The sequence below is a fragment of the Nannobrachium achirus genome (assembly GCF_963921795.1).
Source record: "Nannobrachium achirus genome assembly, chromosome: 6".
NCBI classification, from domain to species: domain Eukaryota; kingdom Metazoa; phylum Chordata; class Actinopteri; order Myctophiformes; family Myctophidae; genus Nannobrachium; species Nannobrachium achirus.
Window position 1 is genome coordinate 57,983,508 of NC_137815.1, and position 17,477 is coordinate 58,000,984.

The 17,477-nt window shown below is 42.0% G+C and overlaps 3 protein-coding genes across 3 annotated transcripts; 2 read left to right on the forward strand and 1 right to left on the reverse strand.

Moving 5' to 3' along the window:
- Positions 1–567: 567 nt before the first annotated feature.
- Positions 568–4,059, forward strand: cUnh1orf50 (chromosome Un C1orf50 homolog). The gene is made up of 5 exons (XM_080728525.1): positions 568–749; positions 1,399–1,514; positions 1,655–1,741; positions 2,322–2,453; positions 3,599–4,059. The coding sequence occupies exons 1-5, from the start codon at positions 701–703 to the stop codon at positions 3,782–3,784; spliced, it is 570 nt and encodes a 189-aa protein (XP_080584651.1). The 5' UTR covers positions 568–700; the 3' UTR covers positions 3,785–4,059.
- A 357-nt stretch (positions 4,060–4,416) lies between these two features.
- Positions 4,417–8,095, reverse strand: ap5b1 (adaptor related protein complex 5 subunit beta 1; the record flags this gene model as incomplete). The annotated part of the gene is made up of 3 exons (XM_080728508.1): positions 7,944–8,095; positions 6,602–7,384; positions 4,417–6,381 (listed from the first exon to the last, which is right to left on the reverse strand). The coding sequence occupies exons 1-3, from the start codon at positions 8,082–8,084 to the stop codon at positions 4,417–4,419; spliced, it is 2,889 nt and encodes a 962-aa protein (XP_080584634.1). The 5' UTR covers positions 8,085–8,095.
- Positions 8,096–9,096: 1,001 nt separating this feature from the next.
- Positions 9,097–17,476, forward strand: LOC308287193 (kinetochore protein Nuf2-like; the record flags this gene model as incomplete). The annotated part of the gene is made up of 12 exons (XM_080728311.1): positions 9,097–9,219; positions 10,867–10,941; positions 11,060–11,136; positions 11,903–11,964; positions 12,084–12,181; positions 12,319–12,392; positions 12,600–12,693; positions 13,032–13,094; positions 13,590–13,727; positions 15,525–15,665; positions 16,185–16,360; positions 17,155–17,476. The coding sequence occupies 12 exons, from the start codon at positions 9,097–9,099 to the stop codon at positions 17,474–17,476; spliced, it is 1,443 nt and encodes a 480-aa protein (XP_080584437.1).
- Between the last annotated feature and the right edge of the window lies 1 nt (position 17,477).

Consider the following 17,477-nt stretch of genomic DNA (forward strand, 5'->3'; position numbering starts at 1 on the left):
ATAATGTGTTAAATAAGTTCAGAGGGTGATCCAGGGGTCCCCATCTTTCCAGCTCTTCAAAAGACAACAAAAATCTGGTCAAAAATATAAATGTAGTTTTTTCCCCCCAATCAAGAGAGCTCATACAGGATACAGGATAAGCAAATGAAACATACGGCAAAATAAATGTCAAAATGTAAATACATTACATTTTACTTGATCAATCTATGCCAAATAAGTGTTTGAAACTTTGACGATAACCCCACATTTTATTGACGCATCTTTTCATAAATGCTCTTTGATAGGGGTAACTAACTAACTATGGTGTCTACCTCGAACGCCTTGTCATTCATCCGATGTAATTCTAAATTAAAACACATGCATTATGGAAGAAATTGTATGGCCAGGGGTTTCGCGAAAGTAAAACATATATTTGTTGATTTTACAACACAGGAACATAAATTATCTTACGTTTATTAAACCCATTACAAACAGGCACAAACAAGTCTACTATTAAAGACAAAATGGGGCGGAGATTTAGGATTCAGGACCAGGCTTTCAGCTTCTCTTTTCGGTGAGAACGTTGACTGTCACTGTCAGTGTCAAACATTCCCTCCAAAGCCATCGTGCGTGCAATATAGGCTTACAACCATTTAATTACATAGCTACTTGCTAGTACACTGTTACAGTAGTTTTTAGGCTACTTGACACTGCAACAGAAATGGACAGAACTGTTTGCCTTCCGAATCAGCCGGACAAAACCACCACAGGTAGCTAACACAAATAAGTTCTCTTTTCACAACATGCAGCTTTGTCTAAAGAAATGTATTTCTGTGTGCTGTGTTACAACAATGTATCTGAGTTGTGTGTAGCAGTATTTTCATTACACTGTCCCATATGTAGCCACCTGGCTAATCGAAGTGTTATCGAAGTGCTGTCTAGGAATATATTGTGTAATCTAATTGCAAACACATTATCTGTAGACTTTTATGGTAAAGGATGAAAATAAACCCGGAGGATCATCTTTGCCACGATTTCAAGAAGCAGCTGTTACGATTTTACGTAAAGAGTGTGTTGTACACGTGAGCCAGACGAATACCAAAACACAGTCGCCCCACAGTACTGTATCCCTCAGATCTGAGGGTTACTGGATAAAGCTCCTAACTTTAGTAACCTTACTGCTACTAGTTTGTCGTCTATGATTAACATCCTACTGTAATATTTACATGCTATTCATGCTGTTGTTGTCCCATGCATTTCGGTGACGAGCCCCTAATGTGCTATGCTAAATACAAATGACAATGTGCAAGCCATCGCCTGATCGACATAATGTATGTTGTTATTATTAATACTGATTGATGATCAGAGATATGACATTGTAATATGCCTCTCTGCTCTCTCCCACCTGTCTATTTGCAGTGACCCTGGTGGAGCCCAGCAAAAGCCCCCAAGGACTGGAACTGGTCAGTTCCTACCAGACCAATAGAGTAGGAGATCCTATGGACCTCATAGCTCTTGCAACACAAGTGCAAAGGGTATGAAGTAAACTGTTGCTTTTTTTTTACGATCAGATACAACCTGAAATCAGCATTGTATAAAGACATTTGTCTTACTCTTGGGTGGATATTGTATAAGGTCTTTCTTTTTTCCTGTGTTTTTTTCTGTTTGCTTCCAGGGAGATGACTTTGTTAGAGCCAATGCTGGCAGCAAATTGACAGTCATTGCTGATCAGATCCGATACCTACAGGAACAGGCCAGAAAGGTAATGGCCACTTCACTCCCTGTGTCACAAAAACATCTGAAGACATTTCCATAATTAATTGGGATACTTTTCTCATTAAATCATTTTATATTATTACTAGTTCTGGATATTTCAGGATTGCTCCTGAATAACTGAGTAATTACCTGTTTTCCCAATTCGCGGACAGGAGCCATTGTAGCTAATGTGTGCCTGCAGAGAAACAACTTTTGGGTTGAGAAGTGTACTTTAGTGTATTCACATTTCACAAGTGCTGGAATCAACTAGCCTAGCGCAGCTAGACAATCCACCCATGTTAAAACAAGGAGGGGATATACTGCAGTTAGCTGCATTAGTATATAGTCTGGCCAAGCCAGGCTAGGAATCAACTGCCTTTAGATATTAAGCTGATCGCTAGCAAGAATATAAGTCACAAAATGGTTGCTGGAAAGTGTGCCCTTGTAGGCACACTGCATTGCACATTTTAGATGTGCCATACGTATAGAAACACTATGGTAACATGATTGAGATCATGAGATGAGTATATTCTAGCAGTCTGTTTACATTGTAAAAACTTTACTCTCTGACACACCTTCATCTCTAGGTATTAGAAGATGCCAAAAGGGATGCTGACCTCCACCATGCCGCCTGCAATATTGTTAAGAAACCAGGAACTATGTACTACCTCTACCAGAGACCATCTGGCCAGAAGTACTTCTCCATCATATCACCACAGGTTGACATTTCATTCATAGCATAACTCTTTGAATACTTTTAATGTATTTCAACTGTATTTATGCAAGCCAAGCAGCATTTAGATATACAGTAGGGCTGTCACAATTATTACATAATCGTCTAATTGCAATTATTTGACATAATCGCAATTATTTTGTCATAATCGTGAATGTTGAAACTTTTTCAGAAATAGTGGAAATAGCAGATCTACAAGCTCACAACGTGTCGCATCGCCCCTTGATCGGCTGTTTCCACCGCCAATGTTTTTTTTTTTTAAGTATAAAGTTGTCAAATATGTCAGTAATTTCTTTGTATATTTAGGCTATGTGTCATATCTACCATCTACCATGTGCAACTTAAAAGCCTAAGAGAAATGTAATTCGTTTTTGTCAACGACAAAAACACAATTCAAATCGTTAATCGCAATTATTTGAGTGACAATTAATCGTCATGTAAAATGTCATAATCGTGACAGCCCTATTTAGACACTGTACTATGTTGTACAGTACAATATGTCAATAGCTGCTTTGCACCTGCAGTGCTGTTGCACAACATTTCCTCTCAGGGAAAGTTCTAAGATGATGTTACATAGCCTACACATGGTAACCTTACCCAACACCTGACCTACAAGCAAACATGTGTGCATATACTGTAGTATGTTATGAGTTGAGGGAGTATGGTGTTCAAAGTCTACGCTTCTCCCCAGGCGATAATGGCTAAAAACAAAACATAGGTGCTTTACAGTGGGCTAGTTTGTGTTGGTTCTGTGTGTGTGTGCATGCATGCATGTTATGAACACTATAGCTGACTAGGAAGTTATATAAAGCCTGACACCATATGGCAAAAATAGCCAATCTAAAAACTCACAGCGTGTCAGGAGCTTGTAGATCGGCTATTTTTGCTGCTGTACTGGTACGACAAGTTTAATGAAAGCCTTTCAGCCATGGTCTAGGCTATTTTTGACTTTTGCCTATGGCATGACCAAAATATGGATGCCAGGTTTACTTTAAGCACACATACTAATGTAAAAATAAAAATATCTTTATTTAATAAAACATTGTATGTATGTAATTCATGGAATATTGCTGACCCTCTCAAGAAAATCTTTCAAGATATTTTCCTCCCTCATCCTTTTTTTTTTTTAAGGAATGGGGCCCAAGCTGCCCTCACCCGTTTCTTGCGGCATACAAGCTTCAACATGACCAGTCGTGGACCCCAGTAGACCAGGTGGAGAAGAGGGACGCAGAGATTGCCATCATGGACAAGCTTCTCACCAGGCAGACGGCCTTGCCACCTTGCTTAGAGCCCAATTTTGAGGGAATCACTAAGTAAAGGATTGCCTGAAGTGAAATGAAAATGAAACAAAGGACATACTGAGGATGTAATTACAGTCTTAATGAACACTACAGAACAGTTTATCAATCTGGACTGTGGGGAAAAGCCATAATTGATATGGAGCATCTGATCACAAAATGGTTTGATTTTATCACTCTGCCTTCCTGTACATAACATTAAAGTATTTTATCAACACACAAATGTGCCACTTCTTTGGCAGTGTTCAATTTAAACTTGTTAAGCCCTTTGTTTTAAAAGGGGTTCCATAATAAAGAAATTGGTCTCTACATTAATGTATCTAAAAGTAAAGGAGACTCTTATACTGAAATGATCTGGATGGACATTTCACAAACCAGGTGTTCAAAATCACGTACTGTTAATGCATACATTAAATAGAGATTTTATTAAACATTTCCCACAATTGCCCCCGTGATTTCCCAATGTTATCTGAGCAACTCCAATAAAATGTAGTCTAATGTTTTGAACGGTAAAATATGTTATTTTAATTTCTATACAGTGATTTAATGTGCAGTAACTAAATCAATATTATCTTCATTTAAAGGAGGATTGAAGCCATTAAGACAATATGATTAAAAAGGCTCATCATAAAAACAATCCAAAAAGATGCATCAACTGCTTGAGTTTTCTTGTGACCATGTGGTAATGGTGTGTAGGAAAGAGTTAATAAAAGGCAGAAGTTGCCAGTTATCAGTAGCAATGTTGAACTGCACAGCATCCTCCTCTGAGGTAATCTTCAGCAACACATGGGATTGCGGAGGGAGAAAGACCAGCACCTTATACTGGTCCTCGGACAGATCCGTCATAAGGTATGGTAGAAAATGTTTCTCTAGCAAGCCACGCAGAGCCTTCTCCTGCAGCTCACAACAGAACAGGCTAGTAGCGCATTCTGCTGCATCTCTGTCCCTACACTCACCAGAAGAGATTTCCTCCCACATCCCCTCAAACACCCTCAGTTTGTCCCCATCTCCCCAGGCCCGGGGAACGGGCACAGGCATGAAGACCTGCTGGAATGCCACCTGTATGTCTGGTAGGTTTGAGTGCCAGGACGAACCATCCTGGGTGGTAAAGATGGCACTCGCCCGCAGAGTGGTGGGGTAGGGTTGCCTGGGCTCCAGTCTCAACTTCACTTCTGGCAGTGCCCGGTCTCGGAACAGACATGGAATACTGATGTCACTCAGTTCGCTGTAGTGGCTGTCTGTGAGGTCCAAGTGCATGCGGATACTGTACAGCTGGTCAAAATGTGCGTCATAAACCTCAGTGTGAGTCAGTTTGTAGTGGAGGGTTATTTCGGAGGCAAACCCAGGGGTGTGAAATTGGTCTCTATAGGCCTCCAATATATCCCTATCCTGACCCATTGGGGTCTCTGACTGGCGTGGGTCTAACTCATTGTTAAGTTCCACTTTCTGTCCGGTTTCTGTTCCTTGCTGTGGCTCATTGGAGTCCAGTCTGACCAGCTTGAATACCGGCCGCCCTGTCTGTCGGATGGTCAGTGCCGTTGTTAGGTCCTCGCTCTCAGCCATGATGGACGACGACAGTGAGCGTGACTTGGCATGCTGACCTCCGTTACTGACACCCTGGGCCAGCACAGCACCCAGTTTCTCCCGGGAGAGGGTGGTGAGAAGGGTATAGTAGAGGCGGGCGTGGTCTTGGATGTCTGTGTCCCCGTAGTGGCAGGTGAGGTGCTGTAGGATGTCAGCCAGAGGGCTGAGGAGTGTGTCCAGACTGGGGTGCACGAGTAGCCGCCTACACACCGCCAGCACACTGTTCCCCAGACTCCAGTCGCCGCTCACACACAGCGAGGATGAAGATGAAGTGATGACATTGAAGAGGAAGCTGATGGTGCTCCTCTGGGAGATCTCCCCTTCCTCGGCCACCCGAGCCAGAACCTTAAAGTGCCAACGGAGGTCTTGCAGCTTGAGCTGGCCAAGAGGGGCATCAGTGATTACGGTCTGCAAGGCCCCGAGCAGCTGTGCCGCCCAACCCGACTCCACAAGTCTGTCCTGGGTGTGATCAGCCAGGTTGATGAGGTGTGGGGCCAGTCGGGTGTGTCGGATGTAGAGCTCACACATCCTCTGGGTCAGGCCCTCTGCATAGCGCTCCACATGGCTGAAGTGGTACAGGAAGAGGAAAGACGCTCTGAACAAGGTCACGACCATCTCTCGGCTACCCCGGTTTTCCACAATACGACACAGGGAAGTGAGGTGCTCATAGAGATAGGCCACGCCTCGCCCTCCCTCCTCCTCCTCCTCTCCATCCTCCAGGTAGACGAGTGACAGCAGGTTAAGTCGGGCTAGCATGCTAGCGCTGTCATTGAACACTGTGGGCACCAAGGCTGCTGCCAGCCGGGGGGTCAGCAGCACAGGCAAACTTTCGTCACCGTCCGCGCAGCTGATCGGCCTGTTCTCAGGGAAGTGTAAGATACAGTCCATGTAGAAGAGCTTCTCAGAAGTACTCTGCAGCGGATGCTGGGACAGGCTGACCAGACGCTTCAGGACAAAAGCCTCGTCCTCTGCACTGAACAGGCTGTCCGTGAATGTAGCCTTCATCAGCAGAGTGGTGTGGAGGAGACACACCTTAAATGACACAAAAAAAATACATTTTAGCCTTCATCAAAGTTATAGAGTCGAATAGTAATACATTTTTAACCACTCTCTATACTTAGTAAAACGGACCAGAGTCTGTACTTGGTCTGCTTGTTTCCTTCTACATCAAATATTTCTATTTCTATTTTCAGAAAATGTTTCCAGAACCCACATAATATGGGTGCTAGGGCTCAAATGATTAATAATTTACCTCACTAGTACCCAGCAATCGTAGCAGCTGGGTTCTGAGGATCGCTGGAGACACACCGGGTACCATGGCAACCACCTCTATCAAGCCATACAGCAGGGAAGCTTGAGCTACTGGTGTGAGTAGGTAGGACTCCTCCAGAAGAGAGGACAGGAGGGAGCGTAGCTCCCTGCAATCTGCTCCGGTCTGGAGGGTAGGAACTCCACCCATGGGGCCCAGGATGAGAGGTGAGGGGAGGGCAGAGTTTTTTTTCAGTGTGCCTGCATCTGGGTCGGCCTCCCATTCGGCCACCTCATTCCCTCCTAGAAGGGCTTTAAGATCCTTAGCCCCAGCTCCTGTTTGCATGGCGAGCAGATACACTGCATTTCTCAGTCCCAGGGTATGGAGCGCAGCATAGGCCTGGTGAAGCCTGGAGGTTTCCTCCTGCCTAAGCCCATTCAGGAGCTCCAGGCGCTGGGCGAGAAGGCCTGGGCAGCAGGCCTCCAGCTCCCGCAGGCAGTCACACGCCACGGCCCGCAGAGGACGTACCGCAGCACTGTCGTTGGTGTCCTGCGCTATCTGGAGCAGGAGGGCCAGGAAGTCCTGGGATCCGCTGGACGTGGTGCCAATGCAGGAGGAGCAGGTGAGCACAGAGGTGAGAGCCAGGAGCAGGTGACAGCGGAGCTGCAAGGACTTGGGAAGGCACTGTGCAAATACAGACATGAGCTCCAAGGCTATCTCCTCAGCCACGGTGATGGAGGGGCACAGCAGTGTTGGATACTCGCATAGCGGGGACAGCAGTACGACCTGCGATGCAGATAAGAAAAGGACGGAGACAGGCATTAGAAAACAACTGAGACACGTTTCTGCGGTGGTGTAAAGTAACTAATTACATTTACTCAAGTACTGTACATAAGTACCATTTTGAGGTTTTTGTACTGTACTTGAGTATTTCCAAATTTCAGTACTTCACTACATCTCAAGAGGCAAATATTGTACTTTTACTCCATTACAATTAGGCTAATTGAAAACTTTAGTTACTAGTTACTTTGTAGATTATTATTTCAAAATATACATATAAGCCCTATATACATATTTGCCCTATATAAGATTTTTACACATTTGGAAACTTGAAATGGGACATTCTGCATTGTTTGAAGACTTTATTAGGAAAGGTACAGTTGCATGACAGTACAGTTCACTGGAACAAGGTCAACTAAAAGGAGATCCTAGTGCATGAGTACTTTCACTTTTGGTACTTTGATGCCAACACTTTTACTCAAGTACATTTTGAATTCCGGACTTATACTTGTAAAGAAAGAATGTGAATACTTTTTCCACCACTGTTTGCGACTAACAACTTTACCTTGACGCTGTCACTGGCTTTGTCGTCTCTTAGCTCTCTCAGCAGCTCCGCTAGAAAGGTGTCCGAGGAGGTGCAGAGGAGGAACTCTGAAGGACTGCGGCAGAAAGCAGTGATTCTCTCCACCCAGTTCACCGCCGCCATGGCACAAACACAACCGCCTGGCCGATGTAGAAAATTATGACTGTTAAAAGCCGTTGGCCTTTAGTTGACAGCTCTATATAATGTACTGCACTACAAATCCATTAAATATGCCCTTCCTCACATAAATCAAGGAAGGTAAACATATTACATCCTCTATGCATACATCACACGTTAACTTCCCTGTTATCACGTGATTCTTCTACTTGTTGTTATAGCGTTAAGTAGCGCTATACTGCCACCTATAGCATTGGTTCTCAACGTGCAGGGTCCGGGGACCCCCAGCTAAATTATAGTTTAGGAACCAAAATGTGGAACTTGTTTGGGTCTGTAACTCAAATTGGACTCTGATGATGAATTGAATAAGGACCTCGAGTCCAACGGAAACAAGACCGCAAGGACTTTTGGCAGGGTGTTTTGACTGAAGGCTACTTGTGCTGTACAACATTTTTGTCTAATAAAATATTCAATCAATGACGGGTCCATTTGGTTCCATTTTTACACTCTCAGAGTTAAATTAACATTGATTTTACAATATAAATTTGAGTCTCAGAGAAAGAAATGCCATTGAATGGGGGTCCGCCAGACTCCGCCTAATAATGCATGTCAAACTGAGGGTCCTTGAAATTAAAATGGTTGAGAATCACTTCTAGAGCCATAGAAATCTTCTCTTATGGGGTCCCTGTCATATCTTTTCAAATGGGGGTCCGCAGGCTAATAAGTGTCATGTTGGGGGTCAATTTGGGGGTCCTTGAAAAATGAAAAAGTTCGAGAAACACTGGTGTGTAGTATATTATTACCACACGATGGCACCAATGCGCTGCCAGCTCCTTCAAAAGAAATGAAAGAAGAAGTATGAATGCACCAATCAGATGCCAGAATTCTTCACAAGAAGGAAATAAATAAGAGCGCCATTTGTTTGACTGAGTCTCCAGTCAGTCGCCGTTAAACTTGTGTCCGTTCAATAGTCTGTCGTTGTCGCTGCTTGCCTTTAGGCTTTTCGCTGCAAATAACCATGGCGGAAAACACATTCCCGATGTACAAAGCGGACCAGCTCGTGCAGTTCTTCCGCACTGACGTTCTTACAGAACAAGAAGGAAAACAATTCTCAAAGAGTGATCTCACTCCCACAGTGAAGGTAACAACCACACTGTAAACAATGCCGTCGTAGACATGATTCTGTTTGTCAGTGGTGGAAAAAGTAGGCTACTAAAATGTTTTACTTGAGTAAAAGTATCAATACTGCAACGTTAGAAATACTCTGCTGTCAAAATACCGGAATTCAAAATCTACTTGAGTAAAAGTATGAAAGTGTTGGCATCAAAATGTACTTAAAGTACCAAAAGTCAGGCTTGTCAACTCTCCTGGATTTCCCAGGAGTCTCCTGGATTTTGAACCCCTCTCCTGGGAGTCTCCTGGATTGGCAAATCTCCTGGATTTCTCCTGGATTTTGTATCAAACTCCCAAAATTCACCAGAACACAGGAAATGACATCTACAATGTTAAAAATGTTCTGGGGGAGGACCCCCAGACCCCCCACTTTAGGGGTGGGGGCAATGCATGCAAGAAAGATCATACAGATATTCACTTAAGTAATGACTTAAAGATGAGAAGTCATTATTAAAGATGTCCTTTGCTTCAGTAATCAAATCTGTACACCAACATTTGGCATTTTAAGGCTGAAATTGTACCCATGCTAGTAAAGCAAGCCTGATAAAAGTATCAAACATGCACAAAATTCACCAGAACACAGGAGATTAAATCTACTATGTTAAAAATGTTCTGGGGGAGGACCCGCTTTAGGGGTGGGGGCAATGCATGCAAGATCATATCTATATTCAAAATAAATCTCCTGGATTCTGACAGTCCAATGTTGACAACCCTGCCAAAAGTACAAGTAATCATTATGCAGAATGTCCCATTTCAAGTTTTCAATGTAATAGGGCTGTAGCTGTTAATGTGTGTTTTGTAATAATAAGATAGTAATAATAATCAAGATCTATACAGTAACTAGTAACTAAAGTTTTCAAATAATTGTAATTGAGTAAAAGTACAATATTCGGATCCAAGATGTAGTGGAGTAGAAGTAAAAGTACTGCCAATTTGAAATACTCCAGTATAGTAAAAGTATCTCAAAACTTTAAGTAAATGTACTTATAGTTACTTTACACCAGTAACACCACTGGTTACTTGAATGCTTTTTGTTAATGTGTTAGTTATTATTTATTTTACTGTCCTGTTAGGTTTTAAATCTTATTTTAACTGCCACAAGCAAGTTACATGCTATGCTGATATCTCCATCTAAGCTGACAGCCCATTCATGATACAAAAGTCTGTTTGTAAGCGTATTAAACGACGGTAAACAATCTACTACTCTCTCATTGTCGATACCCCTGGAAAAGCTCCTTAGTTATTTTAAAGCAATCTTCATTCAAAGAATCTGATAATCCAGCCTGGATTGGGAGAGGATCTTGTCCTATTGACCTTTTGGAATAATTATGGCTCAGAGACGTGCCCAGTCCTTTCTCCAAATAGAGCTCTTATCTGTCGTGTCTTCCCCACCCAATATGTGGCTAGAATTCGACAAAGAAACTTGAGTTGCAGACCCGCAGCATCCATTTGGTTCCATTTGTACATGTTTGTACCCTCAGCGTTACAGACCCGTAACGGTATTGATTCCTAATCCTAACTATCAATCATTTCGCTGGATACCCAGTGGAACCCCCTCAAGGACCCCTGGGCATCAGTGATGGTCATTGAAAATGTAAATTTTTCTCCCTTTCAGCCAGAGACGGTCCAGTTGTTGTACATGAGGACCTTACAACTAGTGTATCGTTTCAGACCAGAGTGTCTCTACATGGTAAGTGCTGTGTTTTTGTATTGGGCTTACCACCAGTAACTAAAATATACCATATCACCACACAAGCAAGCACATTTGTTCTCCTTAATACATTTTATTTTCTTTTTACTTTCAAAAGATCCCACTCTCGGAGGACATTGAAAATCCACAATTTCACGAGGGGGCGACTGCTATCATGAGTCTATACCTTTGCATGTGAGTTTCATCAAAGATTAATATCATAAACAAGTAACAAATACAAGAACACTCGCCCCAAAACACGCTCGCCCCGGGTCTAATCCGGCGACCTCGGAACGGTCGTCACCAGGTACTCCTAAACGTTACCTCCGTAAAACCATCCTTATTCCAAAGTGTAACCTCAGTAAATCTATGCCTAAACCTAGCCTTATTCCTAACCTTAACCTTAGTAAAACTTTGCCTAACCCTAGACGTACCATCTCAGTGGCCTTGTGGTTTGAGTGCCTACCCTGAGACTGGGAGATCGGGGTTCAAACCCCGGTTGGGTCATACCAAAGACTCTGAAAAATGGGACCTAGTGCCTCCCTGCTTGGCATTCAGCATCAAGGGTTGGATTGGGGTAAGTCCCTGTGACATACAGCGTCCTGTCCAGGGGGTGTACTTGACTTGCATAAAGCTGCCTCATGCTACAGAAACAGGAGATAGGCTCCTGCTCTATGGGCCTCATGGCTCGGCCAAGTCGTATGGGCCTCATGGCTCGACAAGGCATACTACCTTTTTTAAACCCTAGACGTATTCCTAACCTTAACCTCATCAAAACAAATACAAGAACAGCTGGGGGCGAGTGGTCCTCAAAGAAAACAGACGAGTGTGTTTTGGGACGAGCGTTCTGGTCACCCAATCAACCAAGTGTTTGTGGTTTATTTGGGTTTCAGCATGTTGTTCCTATAAAGATTGTTTGTATATCCTAATTTATATACTAGTATAATGTTACTTTTTGCAGGCGTCGATTTCTACCTACCTGCCTTGTGTACGACTTCTCCCTCAGTGACTTACTGGCCCCAAGTAAGTAACAGTATTTGTATTTCTGCACTTATATCTAATTTATTAATCTTTCATTGTTCAGTCAACATCTGGCAACACAAAATTGTTGCTTATTTCTTATTTATTTTTTACTTCGACAGAAGCTAAGAAAACAGCCATTGTCCTAAGTGGCATCATGAACTTTCTTCACTTCAGAAAGCAGAGGATGGATTTCATTTTGGAGCATGAGACCAGATTTGTATGTCTGTCATAATGGTCTCAAGACCCACTGCTGGGCATTACATATTTTGTGGAGCACAAGTACAGTTGTACAACGCATTTGAAACAAATGTAAAATGTGTTCATAAATGGAGTTGTACTACTTTGTTTTCTCAGAGGGCAGATATGGACCGTTTTCAAGCCCTTAACAGAGGCATTAAAGAAGCGGAGAGCAAAATCGCGATACTGACGTAAGTCATTTGCCGTACTTGCATTTGGGTATAGCCTTGAGGGGGGACTTGACTTGTCTTTTATCGTCCTTTTTTCTGAGTATTTCCTCACCCAATCTACGGAGAGTTTTGTTCACTGTCAAATGGGTGCCTTGATACTGTAACAGTGATTAAAGGCTATACAATTAAACTTGATTATCCATCCAAATCCTGTAATTGTGTGTTCAGAACCATTCCTCCAGAGCAGCAAGCTGAGGCCAGAGAGCTTGGGTCTGCACTCGCTGACTTGAATGCAGCCAATGCCAAGAAATTCCAAGAAGTGGTAAGTAGCAAAGAGTATATTGTCACTGACTGATGGAAATTTTGTATGTCCATTTAGAAATGTAAACAAGAACTGACAATGTAGTTATTATTTAGTCATAAGCTCTTTTGAATAATTTTTCATCTACAGTATCTATAAATACATATAATTGCTGTCTCTCCCTGTTGGGAAGTCTTTCAGATCAGCAGTTGTCCAGAACTGAAAATCCAAGAATCTCTTTATCCTTTTATGCCCATATGCTGTATTGAGATCTCTGTACTGTATCTGTCCGTCTGTGTCACATTTAAATGTCATCAATATGACGTCATAGTAATGACATGAATATGTTTTCCTTCCAGTCTGCATTGAAAGATTCCATTGCGGAGTGGAGAAGCAAAATTGCGGAGCGGACACAGACCCTGGTATGTGTTAATAGATGTTTGCACTTTTATGAAAGTAACCCAATGACATATACTGTAGAAAAGGGGTTCTCAGCCTTTTGTAACTCAAGGCCTGCATGGTTCCGAAATAATACTTAAATAAAGGGGCATTATTGTGCTTAAACATCTAGTCTAAAATTAATTTGTTAAGATATTAGTGCTTGTTAAAAGCAACATTTATAAAACAATGTAAATGTTGTCTCGATTAACAAATCTATGTATTTTCATTAACATTTTAAACTATTTGGGCAGCACCAGGCAATAAAAATCAATGTTTTCTTCTGCATGCTGATTTTGGATATTATGGTTAAAGGTGCTGTGATGTATTTTTTCTTTTTTGTTTTCTTTTTTTGCTTCACGGATCTGTACCAGTTATTTCTCACCGGGCGTAGCTGAGTGCTGCCATTTAAGCAATGTTTCACAGTTAGAATTATGCAATATGGGTTCTTAGCTGTGCTGTTTGAATGTCTGTGCCAGACCAAGCTGAAGGTGAGTGTGAGCACCACAAATGAAGAAAACGCCAACCTCCAGTCTCAGATCCTGGAGTCCCCAGAGGAGCTAAAGACCCAGATGGAGAAAATGAAAGAAAACGTGAAGCACATCAAGAATGCCACAGTGAGTAGGGAAAGGTCCAGGGGATAATACCATGTTATCACCTTGGTTTTAGGCCCCATTTAGACAGCAGTCAAATCCTTTTTTTTTTTTTTTTTTTTTTCCTTCTTTTTAATCTGATCTTTTGGTCCAACTGTTCACACTGCATTTGCAAGTGACCAAATCGGATCTGTCACAGTGACAGTTTGATATTATGCGACTTGGATGCTTGGATAAGGTTGCTGCGTTCAGACTGAGACATCTTTAGAAATCAGATTTTAAACCGCCTCTGAATGTGGCTCAAGTCGGATTAGTAAAAATGTGATTCCAAGTGACTTGTTTGTGTTCAGACTTATTTAAACAGTACAGATTCCTATCTGGATAAGGCACAGATCTGATTTGGCTGCCAGTGTAAATGGGGCCTTTAGTTGAAATGTTCCACCATAAAGAATGTGTAGAAAAGGGGTTTTATGACATAATTACATAATACATATTTACTATATTACCTTCTCAACCTCTTCTTTACAATTACTTTACCAGGAAACAATGCTTTCCGTTTCCTGTTATTATCAAATACATCTACTGCATGCTCTTACGTTGTACTCTTTTGTTGTCTGTCTATGGATTTATTTGATAGTGGGCCTCAAGACAGGAAGTGATATTTGAACAAATTTCCAAAATTTTGGTTCATATGCCCACAATTTGACAGTGGGTAAAAAAAAAAAACTTGTGCAAGCTTCCCACAAATTGCAGTTTCTTTTTAAATATACAACACGCCTAAAACACATGCCTAAAATAAAGTGAAATATCAAATATGACAACAAACATGTTTTACTTTAATTTTATTTAACAGTTATACCGACAATAAGCCACTCCCGACCTACTTTTATTCTTGCACTCTTTTTTTTTTTTTTTTGGGTCATGTTCTTTCCTTTTCTTGGGTATGTGCCAGATAGTCCAGGCGTTTCGGGCAGTATTTTGATGGAATCATGCACTTTATGAAAGAAGCATGACATTTGGCACACAGTTAGAACAGGCCATATCGCAGATTTGTCTTGGGAAACTTGTGGGAGCCAATCAAAGTTGGGCTCTCATAGACTTTACTATACAGTAAAATAATACAAAAAATAAATATGCTTTAAGTAGCATGTGAGGGGTCAAACTAGGGGTTTTTCGGGATTCTGAATCCAATGCAAACATTTGTTTTGCAGGAAAAACATTCCTTGGGCTAAAAACAGACCCCATAAAACTATGGTTTAGTGATGAGTCATCATCAAGGTTTGTGGTGGCCGTTTCTCAGAAAGGAATGTTTTTCGTGCAAAACAAATGTTTGCATTGGATTCAGAATCCCGAAAAAACCCTAGTTTGACCCCTCACATGCTACTTAAAGCATATTCATTTTTTGTATTATTTTACTGTATAGTAAAGTCTATGAGAGCAACTTTGATTGGCTCCCACAAGTTTCCCAAGACAAATCTGCGATGCCCCTATAGCCAAAATCTTTCCATATGGCATGTTCTAACTGTGTGCCAAATGTCATGCTTCTTTCATAAAGTGCACGTTTTTTGCCTGAAATGCTCGGACTAAGAGTCTTTGTAGGGAAGTTACTTATGCAAAATCTAATTTGTGACCAAGAGGGATTCATCACTGAGCACACAAGGGCAGATTTGGTTGTTAAGAAGGTTTGGTGCATTTGGAGTTGCCATCTCTTATTTCTTATGGGACAATTGAGGGAAATGAGAGAATTGCTGCAAGAGGCCCATTGTCTGTTAATTTGACCATGATGGTGATGTGTGTGGCTTGTTTAATTCTTTCTTCCAGGTAAAGGCAGATGAGTTCCTTGTGGAGCTGCAGAGCAAGGTGCAGGTTTTGAATAACACAGACTCTGAGGTACAGCTCGTCTGCAGCCTCCTGGAGGATTTACAGACTGGGCTTGACAACAACAAGCAGCTAATGGAGGAGGTACGATTGAAATGGGCTACAGTTACATACAACCGGAGTTATCCGGATAACATTATTCAAAAGGTTTACAAAACTGCTATAAAAATAGCAGATCTACACACTCACACTAGGAAGCTTTTTGAGCTTGTAGATCGACTATTTTCTGTTGCACATCGACTATTTTCAGTGAAGAGATATGGTGTAGAGGGAAAATTGAAGTACATACTCCTGGGGGAGCCCGGGGTAGAAGGTATATGCCGTGGTAAGGGTTTAAATGGTTAAAATGAACATGCTCACTCTGAGGTTGCCACACAAGTATGTGTGAGGGAAGTCAGTGTTGTGTACCCCCTTGAATAGCTGTATTTTAATGTTGTTGTAACGTGTGTGTGTGTGTGTGTGTGTGTGTGTGTGTGTGTGTGTGTGTGTGTGTGTGTGTGTGTGTGTGTGTGTGTGTGTGTGTGTGTGTGTGTGTGTGTGTGTGTGTGTGTGTGTGTGTGTGTGTGTGTGTGTGTGTGTGTGTGTGTGTGTGTGTGTGTTTAGGTGGATGAAAACGTGTCTGAGTTCGAGAAGCAGCAGAAGGAAATAAAGATCCTGAACACTGAGGTGGACAGAGATAAGAGATCTCATGTCATGAGGTTGGACAGGTTGTCCAAACAGCAGCTCCGCAGGCAGAACATTAAGCAGATGGCAGAGCAGCACGTTCAGGCTGTTATGAGGTATTGTTTTATTTAGGCATATTGAGTAGCAATCTGCCACTTTTAACACAACATGTTAATAATATTGAATCGTATCAAGATTGTGAACTGAGTGAATTGTCACTCCCCATTAGTCGTTCTGTAGACAGACAAGAAAGAGTTAGCCAATTCATGGGTTGCATTTGTAGTCCTACACCAGCCATTTTGAGGACCAACACAGGTGTTTTGATTAACGTAGAACATTGGTTCTATGCCAATCAGACAAATTGAACAACACCTGTGTTGGTCCTCAATATGGACGGTTTAGGACTACAAATGCAACCCATGAATAGCCATGCAATATATGAGGTGTCAAACTGTGTAGGAGTCCCACACTCAGCTCTAGGCTCCCAATATTGGAAGATTTAGCATTGAATTCGGATCTTGGATTATTTGTGACTCTTGTATTAACCACATGAACCCTAGCGTCTCTATTCTGTGGAAAACATTTGGCAAAAAAGGCCCACAGTGAACTTGTAGATCATATTTAGGGCTAAGAGATTTGGTGGAGGGAAACCCCTGGGGGACTCCTGTCAGCCAAGTATATATTATAAGGTTTAAGTTGACGATGAAGTTAAAGGCAATTAACATTAAATGGCAAACCCCATAAGTGCAGACTCCTGAATGACAGTGAATTTTCAGATTTTGTTATTAGATTTGAGCTTGGATATCTGGATATCAGCAAAGTAATTAAATATTTTTAATGACTTGATAAACCTGTGATCATCCTGAAAGGTCAATGAACAATAAACGTGTTCACGTTTTGTCCCCGACAGGAAGTGTGACCATGTCCATGAGAAGCGACAGGAGATGGCTGACCAGATCCAGGAACTCACCAATGAGACCCAGCAGCTGAAGGCCAAGATCCAGAACATGCAGGACAGTTGCAACAATGAGACGCGCATAGCGCAGGTACAGCCACTTTTTATGTCTTCCACGACTTTTGACACTTCCATCCGTGACTGTCAAGTAACCGAAGCATTTTGTTGTGTGCAGGATCTGTATGACCGTCTGTCTGCTGCATTGGATTTGTTACACAAGCGCATGGAGACGTGCCAAGACGACATTCAGATGAACCTGAGACGTCAAAAAAGTTAAA